The 18,127-nt window shown below is 41.2% G+C and overlaps 1 protein-coding gene across 1 annotated transcript in view; it reads right to left on the minus strand.

The window, feature by feature from the left end:
- The window catches only part of HELLS (helicase, lymphoid specific), a 46,657-nt gene that overhangs the window by 14,244 nt on the left and 14,286 nt on the right, over positions 1-18,127 (minus strand). Inside the window, exons 11-17 of the mRNA XM_034435706.3 lie at positions 16,265-16,461; positions 11,418-11,514; positions 10,158-10,319; positions 8,461-8,606; positions 7,467-7,605; positions 446-529; positions 243-362 (exon numbers count right to left, since the gene is read on the minus strand). Coding sequence (XP_034291597.2) covers positions 243-362; positions 446-529; positions 7,467-7,605; positions 8,461-8,606; positions 10,158-10,319; positions 11,418-11,514; positions 16,265-16,461 — 945 coding nt within the window. The remainder of the gene's footprint in view (positions 1-242; positions 363-445; positions 530-7,466; positions 7,606-8,460; positions 8,607-10,157; positions 10,320-11,417; positions 11,515-16,264; positions 16,462-18,127) is intronic.

Raw genomic sequence — 18,127 nt, forward strand, 5'->3', positions numbered from 1 at the left:
TCTTTAAAAATTATGATTTAAATCAAGTTGATTTAAATCAAATCCACCCTGGTAATATATAACATTATCATGTCAACAACATCTCTCCAAAATAGAGTTAACAGGATTGCAGAGGCTTTCCAATTATATTTACAGAGGATAAGTTGAAGCCAAATAGCTTACTCCCACAGCTTGTTTTCTTGATAAATCTTAGAAAAACTAAGCAACTCGGGTGAATGTTTCTGAGAGAAAAAATCACCTACATTTTCTTCTCTGTCTGCATAAGACATGCTTCCATCCAGACGACTAAACTGGTAATCTCTCAGATAGCAGTAGTCCATCAAAATATCCAACATTTGGGTCATTTGTGAAAACAGCACCACCTAAATTGAGGAAATATTACTTAGTTAACTTATCTCAGAGGTATGGGTCCTCTCCCCCCCATCCCTAAATTCAAAAGCAATACCTTGTGTCCTCGCTTTTTTAGTTCTGGTAACATGCGATCCAAGAGTAATGTTTTTCCAGAATTCTTCACTAGATCCTCATCCACCTTCATATGAGAGGGGAAACAACAACAAAAGCTGTATTATGAATATAATATACATAGTGCTTTTAAAAAGCTGCTTTTCCTGGCCTTTGGAAAGGAACATTTGTAAATATGGTCTCATTTCCACAACATCAGAGAACAGCAAAGAAAGACATAGTGTACTTTCCGGAGTATAAGACACACTTTTCCCCCCTAAAAGAGGGTGAAAATTTGGGTGTGTCTTATACACCGAATGTAGCCCCGCCCACCCGCTGGCCCCAACCCTTTGGCCTCTGCCTCCCAGCAATTTGCCTCTTTGCAGCAAACAGCCTGTTTCAGTTTCAGTACAGCCTGATTAGCACAAGCAGCTGATTGTCAGTTGGATCGGCCTCCCGACCATCAGCTGTTTCAGGCTGCAGGGATTGCCATTGCCAATTGCTGCCTCTGCATGCCCCATTTTCAGTCTCTGCTGTTTGCTGCAAGGAGGCAAATTGTTGAGAGGCAGAGGCAGATTTTTTCCCCTTGTTTTTCTTCCCCAAAAAAGGTAGGTGTGTCTTATAGTCCGGAGTGTTTTATACTCCGAAAAATACGGTAGTCTAAAATTCCAGGAAAAGCTTCCTTAGGTTAATGGAAGACTTTGCAGAATTGAAAAGCGGAGTGGATCTATGGAAAGCTACAAAGAACCAACACTGAATAGAACCAACGGAGGAGCTGGCACCTGGGTCTGACAAAAACTGGGAAATATGAAAATGGTTGAATACACTATGCACTGGTACAAGATCCAGAGACACTCTGAACAAATGGGGCTGTCCGATGGCTTCTGCTCTTTGCGATTGTGGCGACATGCAGACAACAACACTACATATACCCATCCTTTGTGTTACGATCAGTGTATACTTGAGGACCTCATGATAGCACAACAGAACACAACGTTGCCAGTTTCTGGGCAAGATCTGTTTAATTTGTATATATTTTAATCTTGTGTTTCATATTTTAAATTTTATGTCATATAGCTGTGATTGTGAACCTATGGCATACGTGCCAGAGGTGGCATGCTGAGCCCTCTCTGTGGGCATGCACGTCGTCATCAGTTGCTCTTCTGGTTTCTGAAAAACGGCCTGAAAATGCCCCCCAAAACAGCCTGAAAATGTCACGAAAAAGGCCCCGCAAATGGCCTCAAAATAGCCCCCAAAACAGCAAAAAACCAGGCCATTTTTCAGGCCAAAAACAGCCAAAAAAACTCTCTCACCCCCAAAAAGGCCCAGAAAATGCCCCCGAAAAAGGGCCTGAAACCCGCCCCAAAAATAGCCAAAAAACCAGGCATACGTGTGCCGGCCAGCTGGTCTTCTGGTTTCCGGTGCTCCAGTGTGCGCATATGCACGCGCGTTCCAGTTTGGGCACTCAGTGCTGAAAAGATTTGCCATCACTGTCATATAGTATGCCTTATTTTAATTGTGATGTTTCTGACACAAATAACCAAGCAGTTTCCAGAGATTCTAATTCTGGCAAGTTATGTCTTTTTGGTTAATAGACAGAATACCTGATAACTGAAATAACAGCTGTTAACAGAATTGATGTGGTCTACAAGTATAAAAAAGTGTCCTGAATATTTATAAATATTTATAATTGCCTAGTTACTGTTGAATGGGATTGCTATTATAAATAAAAACTTACTTAAATACAGGAAAATCCTTCACTTGGAATAAAAAAAATTGGATGATCTTGAAGGCAGGAATATATTTTATCAGTATAATTATGGAAGTAAAAGTGTAGACAGGAGGAATCCTTGACTGCTCCATGCTGCATTCACTAAGTATTCAGTTCTAACGTATTTTTTATTTTCACCATAATTTCTCTTGTTGTATCCAACATCAAATATTCATGCAAAATATTTTACAATTCAAGGCAATTTGCTTCATCCTTCTGAAACTGTTACATTTATTTATATTTATATGGACATTTATATGGACATAAATTGTTTCAACTCCTATCCTCAAAACGACACTATAGGGCACTGTACACCAAGACAACTAGATACAAGTTTTTTCCCGAACACCATCACTCTGCTAAACAAATAATTCCCTAACACTGTCAAACTATTCACTAAGTCTGCATTACTATTACTATTAATCTTCTCATCGTTCCTATCACCTACCTCCTCCCACTTATGACTGTATGACAGTAACTTTGTTGCTTGTATCCTTACAATATTGTTTCCTAGTATGATTTGATTGCTTATTTCTACCCTATGACTATCATTAAGTGTTGTACCTTATGATTCTTGATGAACGTATCTTTTCTTTTATGTACACTGAGAGCGTATGCACCAAGACAAATTCCTTGTGTGTCCAATCACACTTGGCCAATAAAAAATTCTATTCTATTCTATTCTATCATTAAGTTTTGTACCTTATGATTCTTGACGAATGTATCTTTTCTTTTTATGTACACTGAGAACATACGCACCAAAGACAAATTCCTTGTGTGTCCAATCACACTTGGCCAATAAAGAATTCTATCTATCTATCTACCTATATTTTTAAAATCAATTCCAAACCCTTTCCCTCATTACTCAAACCACTATCATAAAATCCTTTTTACCCAATGTGGATAAAACTCTTTTGTCAATTTACATATCCATGTTGTGATCTGGTAATGAGTTTGCATACAGTTACCAAAGAAAAAACACTTTTACCCAATTTTGGACTATTTACCCAGATCTGGGAAGCACTGCTCTAAATAAACAAATGTCCAATAAGATTATCTTCTCCTAGTTTCTGCATGACCTGGCAAAAATCTAATTTGTATACCCTCAAGTCTAGTGAAAAGCTAGTTTGCTCTTCCCCCAATTTTGCAGTTTGCCACCTTTTTCAATCAAAACTCTGCCAAGCATCTTTCCAGATACACTTAACACCCTGGAGGTTTTGCATACCTGTTTGTGCAATACAGGTGAGCAACGGTGACATTCTAATCTTATATTGCATCTACAGCCACAAATGCAATATCCATTGTTGTTGTTGTTAGTTGCAAAGTTGTGTCCGACCCATCGCAACCCCATGGACAACATTCCTCCAGGCCTTCCTGTCCTCTACCATCCTCTGGAGTCCATTTAAGCTCATGCCTACTGCTTCGGGGACTCCATCCAGCCACCTCATTCTCTGTCATCCCCTTCTTCTTTTGCCCTCCATCGTTCTCAACATTAGACTCTTCTCCAGTGAGTTCTTCCTTCTCATTAGGTGGCCAAAGTATTTGAGTTTCATCTTCAGGATCTGGCCTTCTAAAGAGCCGTCAGGATTGATCTCCTCTAGGACTGACCGGTTTGATCGCCTTGCAGTCCAAGGGACTTGCAGGAGTCTTCTCCAGCACCAGAGTTCAAAGGCCTCAATTCTTTGACACTCAGCCTTCCTTATGGTCCAACTTTCAAACCATACATTGCAACTGGGAAAACCATAGCCTTGACTCTACGCACTTTTGTTGGCAGGGTGATGTCTCTGCTTTTTACAGATTAAATAAGGCACACAGCTCCCCCCAGAATCAAACCAGTGTAACATTTCTCCAGTTACACTGCCTATACCTGCAGCTTACCATTTTCTACCTTTCGCACAGCTTTTAATCAATGCTTATTAGACATTAACAATGATGGTATTAGTTTCAGTTCCACTTTTTAACACATCACTGCTATTCCCATGTCATCTGGAATCTTCCCAGCATTCCCTCCTTTCCCTTTTTCTCTACACATATTATCTTTCTTTCACCCTTATTTTTGCAGTATTTTGGTACATGCAAAACCCTCACCCAAATCCTTTTCTACTTCATCATTCTGATAATCATTATTTTTACTTCCTTTTAGCGCAATTCCACATACCTCTGTTTTGTCATTATTTCCACTCTGTTCCATGTAGCTTCCACACATTTCCTTGTATTCATTCTTTGCCCAGATTAATCAAATCATGATTTTTTTTTCATGTGGGGCTCTTCCTGAAGTCATTGTACTCTCCCTATTTTTAATTTTTTGCTTCTTTCCTATTCCCCATTCCCACTCCCAAATAATGATCTCTCCCACACTTACAACCTCTCTTCAATCCTTACTAATCAAATAATGCTTTTAAGTTTTATATTCCTTCCTTTGCCTTACACATGCATAAACAGGCTTACGCTTAAGTAGCTGCATATTTTTCTACTTACCATTCCCCATTTATTTATTCCTGGCCTCCCAAAGATCCGTAACTTTTCTGCCACTCTCCTGTCTTGTTCCCACCAATTCATGTCACCTAACAAAGTATTTTGTTCCCTGGATTGTATTCATTCAGAATGTTGCATAATTTCCCAAGACTTATCTCTCCTTTTCTTTTTCTCCATTGTACCATCCACTAGAGCAGTGATGGTGAACCGTTTTGGCACCGAGTGCCCAAATTGGAATGTGTGTGCATTCATGTGCACATGCTGGAACGCCGGAAACCTTAAGACCAGCTGGCTGGTGCAATGTGCACGCCAGCCACCTGGTCTTTGTTTCCAGCACGCGCATGCATGCCAGCTAGCTGGCGCATGCGTTTTTTGGCTGGTTTTGGCCCGAAAACGGCCCCAAAAAATGGCCTGTGTTTTGGCTGTTTTTGGGTGCTCTGGTGTCCGCGAAGACCAGTTGGTGCGCCGGAAACCAGAAGACTAGCTGACGACAGCGGCATGCCCAAAGAGGGCTCTATATGCCACCTCCAGCATGCGTGCCATAGGTTCGCCATCACGGCATTAGAGCATAACATAGTACTATGATCAACCTATGAATTCTTGTTTTCATACGAACTCTCAAAAACCTAGATCAGTGCTTTTCAACCTTTTCACAGATTGTACCACTTTTAGGACATGGCAATATTCGAGTACCACCAGTCGTTTAGCAAGGTGTCAAAAACTTGATGAAAAAAAGAAAAAAGAAAAAAAAGTGATGGAAGTACAGGTAGTCCTTGGCTTATAACCGTTCGCTTAGTGACTGTTCAAAGTTAAAACGGCACTAAAAAAAGCAATTTATGACCATTTTTTATACTTACGGCCGTTGCAGCATCCCCAGGGTCACATGATATGACCCAGCGGATCGTGCAACAGTCTTAAGTGTGAAAAACAGTAATAAGTCAACCTGTTCATTGCTGTTGTAACTTTGAATGGTCACTATCATGTCTGAGCTTCCGCATATATTTGATAAACACCAGTTTGCATACAGAAGAAATAGATCTACAGAGGATCACTCTTTAGCCATCACTTTTCACACTGCTCTGACTCATTTGGAACGGGGGGGGGGGGCGCTATGTGAGGATGCTTTTTGTAGATTTTAGCTCTGCATTTAACACAATACTTCCACATAGACTAGTGTCTAAACTTATGGATCTTGGGCTTTCTTATTCAGTCTGCCTTTGGATTATATATTTCCTGTTTGGCTGCTCTCAGAGGGTCAGATTAGGTAATCATTTCTCTTCAGCCCTTATTCTTAACACTGGTACACCACAGGGTTGCATGTTGACTCCCTAACTCTATACTCTTTATGTGCATGACTGCATTTCCACTCACGCTAGTAATACTATTACTAAATTTGCAGAGGATACAACAGTGGTGGGACTGATCTCCGGAAGGGATGAGTCTGCCTATCAAGATGAGGTGGACCGGTTGCTTTCATGGTGTGGAGACAATAATTTGGTCCTTAACACCAATAAGACCAAGGAGCTTATAGAAGGAATAGATCAGATATCCAGCCCTTGCTTATCAATGGAGACCAAGTGGAGCAAATAGCCAGTTTTAAGTTTCTGGGTGTTATCATAAAAGAGGACCTGACCTGGGGCACTCACATTGCAGCACTGGTCAAAACGGCCCAGCAGAGATTATACTACCTGAGACTTCTCGGGAAACAACAACTGAATGAAAAACTGCTGGTGACCTTCTACCGCTGCGCCATAGAGAGTGTTTTAACTTACTGCACCTGTGTATGGCTTGCCAATTGCACAGTGGCAGATAGGACAGCACTCCAGAGGGTTAACGTCATTGCCCAGAGGATCATTGGTTGCCCTCTTTACTCTTTGGAAGAGCTTTATAGCTCCCGCTGCCTTAAGAAAGTTCAAAACATTCTTAAAGATCCATCTCAACCTGGGCACTCTTTTTTAGAACTATTACCATCTAGCAGACGATACAAGACAATAAAGACAAGGACAAATAGGCTGAAAAACAGCTTCTATCTCACGGCAGTAACTACATTGAGTTCTACTGTATAGTGCAATATTAATTAAAAAAGAGCCTTGGTAGTACAGTGGTCTAAGGCACCCTGTTATTAAGCTGGTTATTAAGACCAGATGCCTGCAATTACTGCAGGTTCGAATCTCGCCAAGGCTCAAGGTTGACTCAGCCTTCCATCCTTTCTAAGGTAGGTAAATTGAGGACCCAGTTGTGGGGGCAATAAGCTGACTTCGTATAAAATATACAAAAAGTATGAAGGCTATTGCTTAGCGCATTGTAAGCCGCCCTGAGTCTCCGGAGAAGGGCGGCATATAAATCAAATAAAAAAAAAAATACAATATCGATTTTCAATTCAATTGTATAGAATGTGAAGGATGTGTGTTTGTGTTTTATTTTTATAGTTATATGGCATTTAATTTTGTTGTACGAGGTGCAATGACAATGAAGTAAACTAAACTAAACTAAACTAAACTAAACTAAACTAAACTAAACTAAACTAAACTAAACTAACTGTTGTAAGTCGAGGACTACCTGTATAAGCAAGCCTAAAGACTACCTTGCAAACCAACATAATGTTGCCCATATCCCATCACTTAGCTGGTATATACAGAATATTTTAAACCCTACTTCTTTTGGCCAGCGAACAGCTTAACAATTGACTAAAGCCGAAGACAATTTTTCAATCAACACTGTCAACAGTTCTAAACTAAACCCAGTTTTATGTCTACTCGAAGGAAAGAATAAAGTTTACCTTAAATTGCTGTGTGACAGAGTCCAGGGGATATTCAATAAGATATGGATGGTTGCAACACTTCCTCAACAGCATCATAATGTTCTGCAACTTAAGGTTGATTTCTGAATCCAAAGGCATATCCACTGCAATCACTGGCCTTGCAAATGAAAAGAAAGGTGAAGTAAAGCTACAAGTAAAATCTACCAAAGATGTCAGTACAGTTCTTCACTTCAAGAGTTATTTCATCCAATTATTCTGCTTCAGTGCTGATTCATCTATAGCCAGTGATGGGCTGCCGCCGGTTCTAACAACTGGTTCGCCCAGCACCAAAAATGTGAGCGCGCGCGCGCGCCTTCCACACATGCATGTTGCTTCAAAAACGCGGCGATATAGGATGGGTGAATCATAATAGATCTGGAAGGGACCTTGGAGGTCTTCTAGTCCAGCCCCCTGCTCAAGCAGATCCTATACCAGTGATGGCAAACCTTTTCGGCACCGAGAGGAAATGTCGGGGCCACACTCTGGAAAAGCCGAACTTCTGGGTACTAGTGCGCATGTGCACCCGATGATCAGCTGGCTGGCAAGCTTGCGTAGGGCGGTTTTCAGCACTGCCGCACGCATGAAGGGATCACACTCCGGAAAGGCCGAACTTATGGGTTCTGATGCACATGCGCACCCGATAATCAACTGGCCGGTGGGCATGTGCACACCGATTTTCAGCACTGCTGCGCACACCAACTACAGCTGATCGCGCCAGAAACCCAGAAGACAAACAGGCAAGGCCATGTGTGCTAGGCGACGTGCCACTTTGGGTGAGCCGGCTCACTTGGCGGGTCGCAACTACCGGTTCACCTGAACCGGTCCTAACTGGAAACAGCCCACCTCTCTATAGCTATGTAGAACATTTTACCAATAAGATTAAGAATTATATGTAAGTTTGTTATGGATTTATTTCTCCATGTTATTTGGCGGCAAAGACATTTTGCAAATAATCCAAGCAAACTTTAAATACCTCTCTTTTTCAGCTTCTTCTTGTGTTTTAGTAATCAGTTCTTCCAGCGCATCAGGAAATTCATTTTCTCTGAGCTCACGATAATTAACTACTTTCCTACTACGTCGCTTTGGTCGGCCTGTAGGAGTCAGCTCCACAACCTCTTCCTATAAAATGGAAAAACTCATTTGTAGAAGTGTGTTCCTTGAGCAAGGATCAGTGCATTTATACTCATGGGCCCTGTACCTGGAATGGTACATTTTCCTTTGCACTTCCTCAGTGGATGCCATCTCTATTCCTGTTTATGCCTCACAATTCAGCTGAGTGACAGAGCAGTAAAAATGAATTGACTGTATTTGAGATGAAATGCTCCAGCAATTTACCTCTTTGAAGCAAGCAGCAGAGTCCTATGCAAAACAGCTGAGAGCAAATCAGCTGAGTCGGGAGGCCATTCAATCAACTTGTGCTAATTAGGCTGTGCTGAAGCTGAAAGGAGCTGTTTTTTCTTGCTGTTTGCTTGCAAGGAGGTAACTGCTGCGAGGCAGAGGCCAAAGGGTGGGGCCAGTGGGTGGGCGGGGCTACATTCGGTATATAAGACACACCTAAATTTTCATCCTCTTTTAGGGGGGAAAAAGGTGCGTTTTATACCCTGAAAAATACGGTAATTTTTGCCAAATCTGAAGAATGTTAGGAATTCAGCTTTCTATGTATCAGCTGCCCTGTGAAATTATATTGTGATGTAATTTCAGCTTGCATTACTTTGTTAAAATTTATTTTATTTTTATTTTTTATTTTATTTCAAATTTATATACCACCCTTCTCCCTAGGGACTCAGGGCAGTGTACAGCCAAGTAAAAACACATAAGTACATAATAATACATAAATTAAGAACAGATTAAAAGGAAATATCTCAATTTGGCCCAAAATTTAAAAAGACAAACGAATTTAAAATCATTTAAAAGGATTTGTTAGGCCAGCCCGGCTTGTTGGAAAAGGAAAGTTTTAAGGGCACGGCGGAAGGCACGGAGGTCTTGGATTCTCCTTATCTCTGGGGGCAGCTGATTCCAGAGGGTGGGAGCCCCCACAGAGAAGGCCCTCCCCCTGGGGGTCACCAGCCTGCATTGCTTGGCTGATGGCACCCCGAGGAGGCCCTCTCTGTGGGAGCGCACGGGTCGATGGGAGGTCGTCGGTGGCAGAAGGCGGTCTCGAAGATAACTAGGTCCTATGCCATGGAGCGCTTTGAAGGTGGTAACCAACACCTTGAAGCGCACCCGGAAGACCACTGGGAGCCAGTGCAGCTCGCGCAGGAGCAGTGTTATGCGGGAGCGCCATGCAGCTCCCATAATTACCCGCGCGGCCGCATTCTGGACCAGTTGGAGCCTCCGGGGGCTCCTCAAGGGGAGCCCCATGTAGAGAGCGTTAAGCAATATCTCAGGATACTGACTGTTTCTATGATATAGGATCACACTTTCCTATGATTTGTCCCAATGCCTAAGTTACAATGGATCCAGGTGACTTTATTTTCCATAACTGAGTATTCCAGCATCTTCCTTCCTATGTTTTAATGGAGGAGATGTGACACAAAATGGAAATGTGATGCTTCAACTTTTCCAGTTTCCCTCTATTTACAGTGTATGCTGTCTTTACCCAAATAGAAGACAATGGCCAAAATATAGTTGCTTAGGGACATCCCTAAGCCAAAATACTGAAACAAATACCTGGTTGTTTCCCAAAAGCTTCCGAATTGTCTTGTTTACAATGGCACTGTAGAAAATTTCTTGTTTTTTAACAAGAGGTGCATAGACCACAACTTCACGCTTGGGAGGAACTTCTACAGCTACATCTGATTTCAGTCTTCTCAACAGGAAAGGAGTCAAAATCTAAAGTCAAAAAAAACAAAACAAAATACATTTCTATCCATTTATGAATACAACCTTGCTTATTTCAAAAGAAAACGTTGTCATTCCAAGATTGCATGATGTGAGGTTTTGTTTGTAATTACTCTCAGCTGCATTTTGACAGAAAATTCAGCCTTGGCAAACCTCTTCTATAAACTACGGAGTGCTTAAAGCTTTCCTTCTAAGGCAAAGAATTAAGAGTTCTTGACTTTTTTTGTAAAAACAGAAAAGAAGATAAACAGTTTCACTTCCATCAAAGCTAAATAACCATATATAACCACTCCCTACTGTAGCTAACACAAAACAGAAGCAATCACAATCTTTGTGACTAGTGAAAGTAATGATTCAGTCTATAGCAGTGATGGCTAACCTTTTTGCCATCGCATGCCAAAAGTGGGGGGCGCGCACGTGGGTGCCCACACCCATAATTCAATGCACCTCTGCGCATGTGCGTGCGACCCCTCCGCGCTCCCCCTGCTTTTGGCACGCAACGGCAAAAAGGTTACTAGTGGGCCCTTTTTTCACCCTCCCCAGGCTCCAGAGGCTTTCTTGGAGCATGGGGAGAGTGAAAACGGCATCCCCTCCCCCCTCTGGAGGCCAGAAATGGCCCATTTCCCGACTACCGGTGGGACCGGAAGGCCGGAAAATCAGCTGGCTGGTGTGCACATCTTGTGCCCACAGATATGGCTTTGTGTGCCACTTGTGGCACGTGTGCCTTAGGTTCGCCACCCCATGTCTATACTTACCAACCCACCTACCCTCTCACATATCAACTATGCTTGCACCATTGAAAGCTTCCACTGCCCTAGGCAAAGACTAAATCCTGAATGTTTAAGTACTGACTATAAGAACAAAGGCATGAGAAAAAAAAATCTTAATTTCTCAGCAAATATATCTTCACTGTGAGGAATTTACAATGTGAAAGTAAGGATGCCCGCAAATATATTAACAGTTGTATTTGCAAGTAAACTCATGTGTGTATATATATAGTTATCAATAATATGGTACAATGTAATATTTACAGAAAAAGTGGCAATCTGGAAGACAAAAACACATATATTTTAAGCAATGAAAACAGACCTGGTGCAACATGTGCAAGATATTCTGTTCTCTTTCCTTAGCAACAATATCTTCAGCAATTTCAGAAATACTGGTAATATCAAACCAGGATTCAAAACTAGAAAAAAAAAAAAAACCCAAGAAAAATGAATTAAGAACTTGACAAGAAAAATGAATTAAGAAGCGAGGAGCTACAATTTAGTTCTGTGCACTGATTATCCAAAATGTATTTTTTCTTGTTCATATTATTTTGCCTTTCAAGAAAGGACACAAGAGATACAGAGTATGAAACTTTGTCCAATGATTGCAATGAAACTCTACTTATCATGTCTCCCCCCCACTCATTCCTAATGTATTTAAATTTTATATTTATTTTCACATCCATCTTCAGCTATAAAATCTAGAAGTATAATCTCAAAGGGTGCAAAAAATTCCAGCCGCTGCAGGATTTAGTAGGCAGATGGGAATAGCATATAAATCCGAGGCCAATTTCTGCAAGTCCAAATAGATGTACTGATAATGAATTTGTTGGCAAGAATGCTTGATCACAAAGAAATGTTTCAAATCACAAGGAACTTGAGAAAGCTTGCTCTTATAAGCAAAAAAACACCAACAAAACTTAACACCCTGAAGTGTTACAGAAAAAAAGCCTTGTGATTCCATAGAAAAGTAACATAAAAAGGAAGGAGGGCTGGGCTGAAAAGACTAACAGGAAGCAAAAGCGCAAGAAAAAAATTACAAAGAGGCAAAGAACTTTTCTTGCGGCATTATTACCCTTGTGCCCGAAATGGTGCAGAGAAAATTCTGGGAGACGTGTCCCTGATTCGTTGTCCTACTACCGTGATGGTGAACCTGTGGCATGCAGAGCCTTCTCTGTGGGCATGTGCGCCGTTGCCAGTTGCTCTTCTAGTTTCCGGCATGCCAGCTGGTCTTCGTGGGTGCCGGAGCGCTGGAAAATGGCCTGAAAAATGGCCAGAACATGAGCCGTTTTCTGGGTCAAAAACAGCCCAAAAAAGGCCCTGAAAATGGGCAAAAAACAGGCATACGCATGCTGGCCAGTTGGTCTTTGGGTAATAAGCCACGCTGCAGTCAATGTGCGTTAAAGGAGGAGGTTTATTCAACATCCAAAGCTGCTGCGGATATCGCTGAGTTCAGGTAAGTTGGCGTTTAACCGCCACCCAACGCTGTTTAAATAAGCGTGCTCATTAGTCCATACTTCCGGGTTCCACGTCACCCGGACCGCCCCAGCAATCAGGAGCGGCAACACGCAGCAGCTACCGAACAAACCCTATCGCGTCTGCAAGGTGACCGTCCGCCTACTCACTCTAACACCCCCCTCCACCATATATGTGTCCAGAGACGTATTAGTCCCGACCCCCATCCCCACTGTAATGCTTTCGCGGGTGTAGGAGCTTCTATCGTTGGATTGTCGAGCGTGGGGGTCTCGACACATGCGTGAAGATCAGCTGGCCAGCGCACACTTGCATGCTGGCAACCTGAAAACCAGCTGGCCGGCGTGCACATGTGCACTGGCCAGCTGGCCTTTGGGTCTCTGGCACTCGCACATTCCTGTTTGGGTACTTGGTGCTGAAAAGGACATCACTGTCCTAGTATGTGTGGGGCTATTAGACAGTGCCACAGCTGTATTCTACAACAATGAAAACAATGCAACTTCAAGGAGGGCAATCAATTCTTAGAACTGATGCCAATGTTCTGCTGTGCTCCTGAAGATACTGCCTTTTTATACTTATATTAACTGGTCATGATCAGGTGCCTCCTAAAAAGCACAGGAGTAGAGCCTAAGTTAGTTTTGACAATTAAGTTGCAGCTCTTGGGTCAAACATTTCTTATGACTAGGTAAGAACCTCAAACATGCCAAGAATTGCATAACATCCGGATTGACTCCCTTGCAAAAGGCAATGGTTCTTACCAGTGTAAGCTCCTTTACTAAGACAAAAGGATAACATATTGAATGATCGTGTTTTTATAGTAGGATTGGATTTCTATATGAATTTCTGATTTTACATTCTTGAACATGTAAAAACATGTATGAACATTTATTTTTTAAAAAGTTTGTCTTTTCAAAATTTCTTGAAGTTTGTGCTTCAATCAAAAATGCAAGGAAAGCATACACTGGAATATGTATATAAAATCTGCTTTAAGGAAATTATTGGCAAAGAAGAGCATCAAAATGACAATTATGCATACAAATTTAATCTCTTTTAAGAAATCTAAAATAAATGCAGATCTTCTTAAAGATTTGTTGAAACTATATGGTAATGTCTCTTAAACTAATCCTCCAACATCACAAACAATTCCTAAACAAAAAACCTCTATGGCTTCTTCCCCCTCTGTATCTATGTCAGGGGTGTCAAACTCAAGGCCCGGGGGCCAGATCCGGCCCACCAGGTGCTTAGATCTGGCCTGCAGGGCTGCCCTGGAAACAACGAAGGACCGGCTCGCAGGGCCTCTGCCAGTGAAAATGGAGCTCGGGAGGGCTGCATGCAACCCTCCCAAGCTCCGTTTTTGCTGGCAGAGGGTTGCAGGAGACTGTTGCAGCTGAAAACAAAGCTCAGGAACCTGTTTTTGCTGGCAGAGCATTTGAGCCACCACAGGCGCCCCGGACATGAGTGACGTTAAGCTGGCCACACCCAGCACAGACCCCCAAGGTCAAACACAACCCTGATATGGCCCTCAATGGAATCGAGTTTGACACCTCTGATCTATGTCTTTTGTGGAAATGAGTCCACAACCAGGAATGTATTTCTGTTTCGCAGTTTACCAGCTTGGAAGAAAATGCCTGTGAAAATAGACTAAACCACTATTCTGTGGCCACTATTCTGAAAACAGATTGACAGAGACAACCTCTGGCCTTCCAGGTGTTGTTCAATGCTGCCTCCATCAGCTCCATTAAACAGATGTAACAAATAAAGATAGGGTGTGGAAGAGAGTTGGATACCTTCCAGATGTTCCTCCTGGGAAACAACTGACAAACTCATTCTTGGAACTGTTAGAGGAGTTTTATGCCTTTATTTTCTCCTCTTGAAAGCATGTACAGTAAAAAAAAAATCTGGATTTAAGAATAACTCAATCTGGAACAATCAATTCTAGTTACTATTGTGTTTGAAAGTTGAAAAGACATCACTTTGGATAGATTTTTTTCTTACTTAAGAACTGGTTTTTCTATTTAAAATCCTGTGTAGTTGTAAAAATGTAACTAGGTATAAATTAAAGAAGATATGGCGACCCCGGAACTCTCTGGCATTGTAATATATGATAAAAAGTGGCAATAAGATTAATAACCACATGGATTCGGATAATTACTTAATTGTTGATATAAAGTTAGGAGTTTTTCCTATTGATACAAATAGTCTGCTTATAGAAAGGAAGTACAAGGGCTGACATTGTGGTATAAAGAAAATAATATTACACTTAACACCAAAAGAACCTAAAGAACTTATAATTGACTTCAGGAGGAAGAGAGATGTACATTTACTATTGTACATAAATGGTAGAGAGGGTGGGTTAAATTTCTGGGCATTTATATCTCAAAGGACCGCTCATGGACTATGGATGTTAACATGCTTTTGTGAAGAAGGCACAAAAGAGGCTGTACGGTATTCTTGCATGGTATGGGAGCAGCTCTGTAGCAGACAAAAAAGCTCTACAGAGAATCATTAAAACTGCCCAGAATATCATCGGGCTCCAGCTACCAGCCCTGGACAACATCTTAGAATCTTGCTGTTTGAGAAAGTTGCATAACATTCTCAGAGACTCTTCCCATCCTGCTTACAATCTTTTTGGACTGTTGCCTTCTGGCAGAAGATACAGAACAATTAAAACTCGGACTACACGTTTTATATATTTTATATATATTATATATTGAGTGCTATATTTGCACTCAACAATGAACTAAAGGGCCACCATCAGTGAGCTGTTGACCAGCATTACTTGGTCTGTTGTATGGATGTTTGGGTGGTTTAGGGTGGGGAATTTGTGGTGGGTGGGTGGGTATTTGGGGATTGTTACATGTGTTGGACCTGGTCTTTGGGTGTTAAGTGAATTTCGTTGTATGGGTATACTGTGTATATATGTACAATGACAATAAAGTTATTATTATTAGTCATTCATGATGGATAATCTGCCCTTTTGTATATAATGCTTTGCAAATCTGTATTTGGGACTCCTGGTCTGATTAGCTGATAACCAAGAATCATTGTTTTAGGGAATTTACTAAAGAAACTTTGTTTTGTATCTCTGTTGCTTTGTTTCATTCCTCAGTGGGTGACCTAGTCTTCAGTTCCTGTAGAATTGCTATCGTTCTAAAAATCAGCACTAGAAACGAACAGAATTTTTGTGTTTTTGTTTTGCACTTATCCCTGCCTGGTAGTTCATGTAAATAAACATTACATTTTCAGCACAAATCACCAGATAATGTAACTGCTGAAGATAAGTCTCTCTCCGTATTAGAAATATAATGTTCCAAAGACTGTTCTCATGGATCTCTGCTCACTATCATATCTGGGAGGATCTCTAAACACCAGTTTGATTCCTCATTATGAGAATTCTTGGCCTTGGAGTGCTCAAGGAATGTTTGCCTTCTTTAGAAAGAGCCAGAACATCAGTTTTCTGTTCTCACAGTCCATCACTCATTCCCAAGAAGCAAGCATTTGGACTATTTTTGGTGATGATTTGCCACAAGGGATAGTTGGAAAATTCTTCACTCATTTCTTGTCTACTGAAAGGGAGAAATGTCTGAGCAAAACCCTTTGGAAAAATCATGAAAAGTTGCATCTCTCCTGAAAGAGGTTATATATTTATTTTGAAATGTTCAATTCAAACTTATAAATCAATTCTGACTACTTTACCTTTTCAAGTCATCAAACACATCTGGAAGCAGGAAATTAAGGAGGGACCAAAGCTCAGATAAACTGTTTTGTAGAGGGGTTCCAGTTAACAGTAGTTTATTATCCGTGCTAAACTGTTTTAATTCCCGAATAAGACGACAGTTCATATTCTTAATCCTATGTCCTTCATCCACAATCAAATATTTCCAGTAGAAATTCTAGAGGAAAAAAATAGTCTTCAATTATCCCAAAAAGCAAAATTCATCAATAAAGATTCTATTTCTTTGAAATGTATGTTCAGTTTAAAGAAAGATTAAGTATATGGTACTAGAATATTAAGTATGATTTTTCCTATATTATTCAATCTGGGTTTTTTTCCAATGCAAACTAATGATTTCATTTATTTCATTCATAATTAGACTGGCTGTATCAATCATGATAGTGCTTAAAGGCTACGTTTTATGGCTCACATATTTTTATACTGATAAAGGATAATATTTGTAGCTCAGGATTGAAATAAGGAATCTTTGGTTCTCTCTGAGCATGGTTGTTTTCTTGAAGACATTTCATTACCCAAATAATGACCATCATCCAAAATAGGCAACATCATTAGCGCTAGTAAGGAGTGGGGTTCCCTGTGTTTATATTCTAGAGCTGTGATGGCGACCCTATGGCACGCCTGCCAGAGGTGGCATGCAGCACCCTCTCTGTGGGCAGACAAGCCGTCACCCCAGTTCAGCTCCACTGCGCATGCGTGCATGTCTCCTGCTGGCCAGCTGGTCTTCAGGTCTCTGCCAAGCATGTGCGGGGGTGTGGTGCATATGGAGGGGCCGCATGCGCATTACCTTTTGGGGGTTCGGGCGCATGTGCTTTGGGCACTCGGTCCAGAAAAGGTTAGCCATCACTGTTCTAGAGGCTTGCTTTAGGCTGGTCTTAGAGGTTCTTCGGTTGGGCTATTTGTTGTTGGCTTCTTTGGCAGTTCCTTGATTGGGGTATTGTTTGCTTGATTGTTGGTCTGATCTATGCTCATCTGGGTGCTGATTGGGTCTAATCTATTCAAAGCACCCAGATGACCATAGATTAACTCAGTGGTGAAATTTAAAAATTTTCCCTACCGGTTCTGTAGGTGTGGCTTTGGGGGGGGGGCATGTGACTTGGTGGGCATGGCCAACTTTTTCTTTTACCTTTCTTAGCATTTTTAATTAAAGTTTTTAAAAGTTCCGATGATCAGCTGTGACAATCAGCTGTGCCACGCGATCATTGGAATCTTTTTCTTTCTTTTTTAAAGCATTTTTTTACTATTAGTTCGTGCGAACCGGCCTAAACCGGTAGCATTTCACCCCTGGATGAACTCCAAGATTAACATCAGATTAACAATCAAATAAACAAAACTCCAATCAAGGAACTGCCAAACAAGCCAAAAGTAAACAGCCTAATCAAAGAACTTATAAGACCACCCCAGGGCAAACCATCAGAATATAAACTGAGAGCAAACCCCACTCCTAACCAGCACTGATGATGTTACCTAGTTTGGGTAATGAAATGTCTGCAAGAAAACATCCAAGCTCAGACAGCACCAAAGACTCTTCATTTTTTTATATTGGTTCTGATAGTGATGTGATGCATTTGATTCTGCATTAACTTGATTCTCTCAAGAGAAAGAGACCATTACCTAAAAATAAATGACTGCGCATCTACTACTCAAAGAAACAATATTCCAGGAAAAATCCCAATGTGTCTCAAAATCCAGTCTCAATGTGTCTCAAACACCAAATTTAATAGGAAGTCACTTTAAAAACATTTCTAAAGACAAAATCAATAGCTCAGAAATATGAGTGGGAAGAAAGAACGAGAATAGGGTGGTATAAATGAAATGGGAAGCCA

The sequence above is a fragment of the Pantherophis guttatus genome, chromosome 6 (assembly GCF_059756535.1).
Source record: "Pantherophis guttatus breed Tessera chromosome 6, ASM5975653v1, whole genome shotgun sequence".
NCBI lineage: Eukaryota > Metazoa > Chordata > Lepidosauria > Squamata > Colubridae > Pantherophis > Pantherophis guttatus.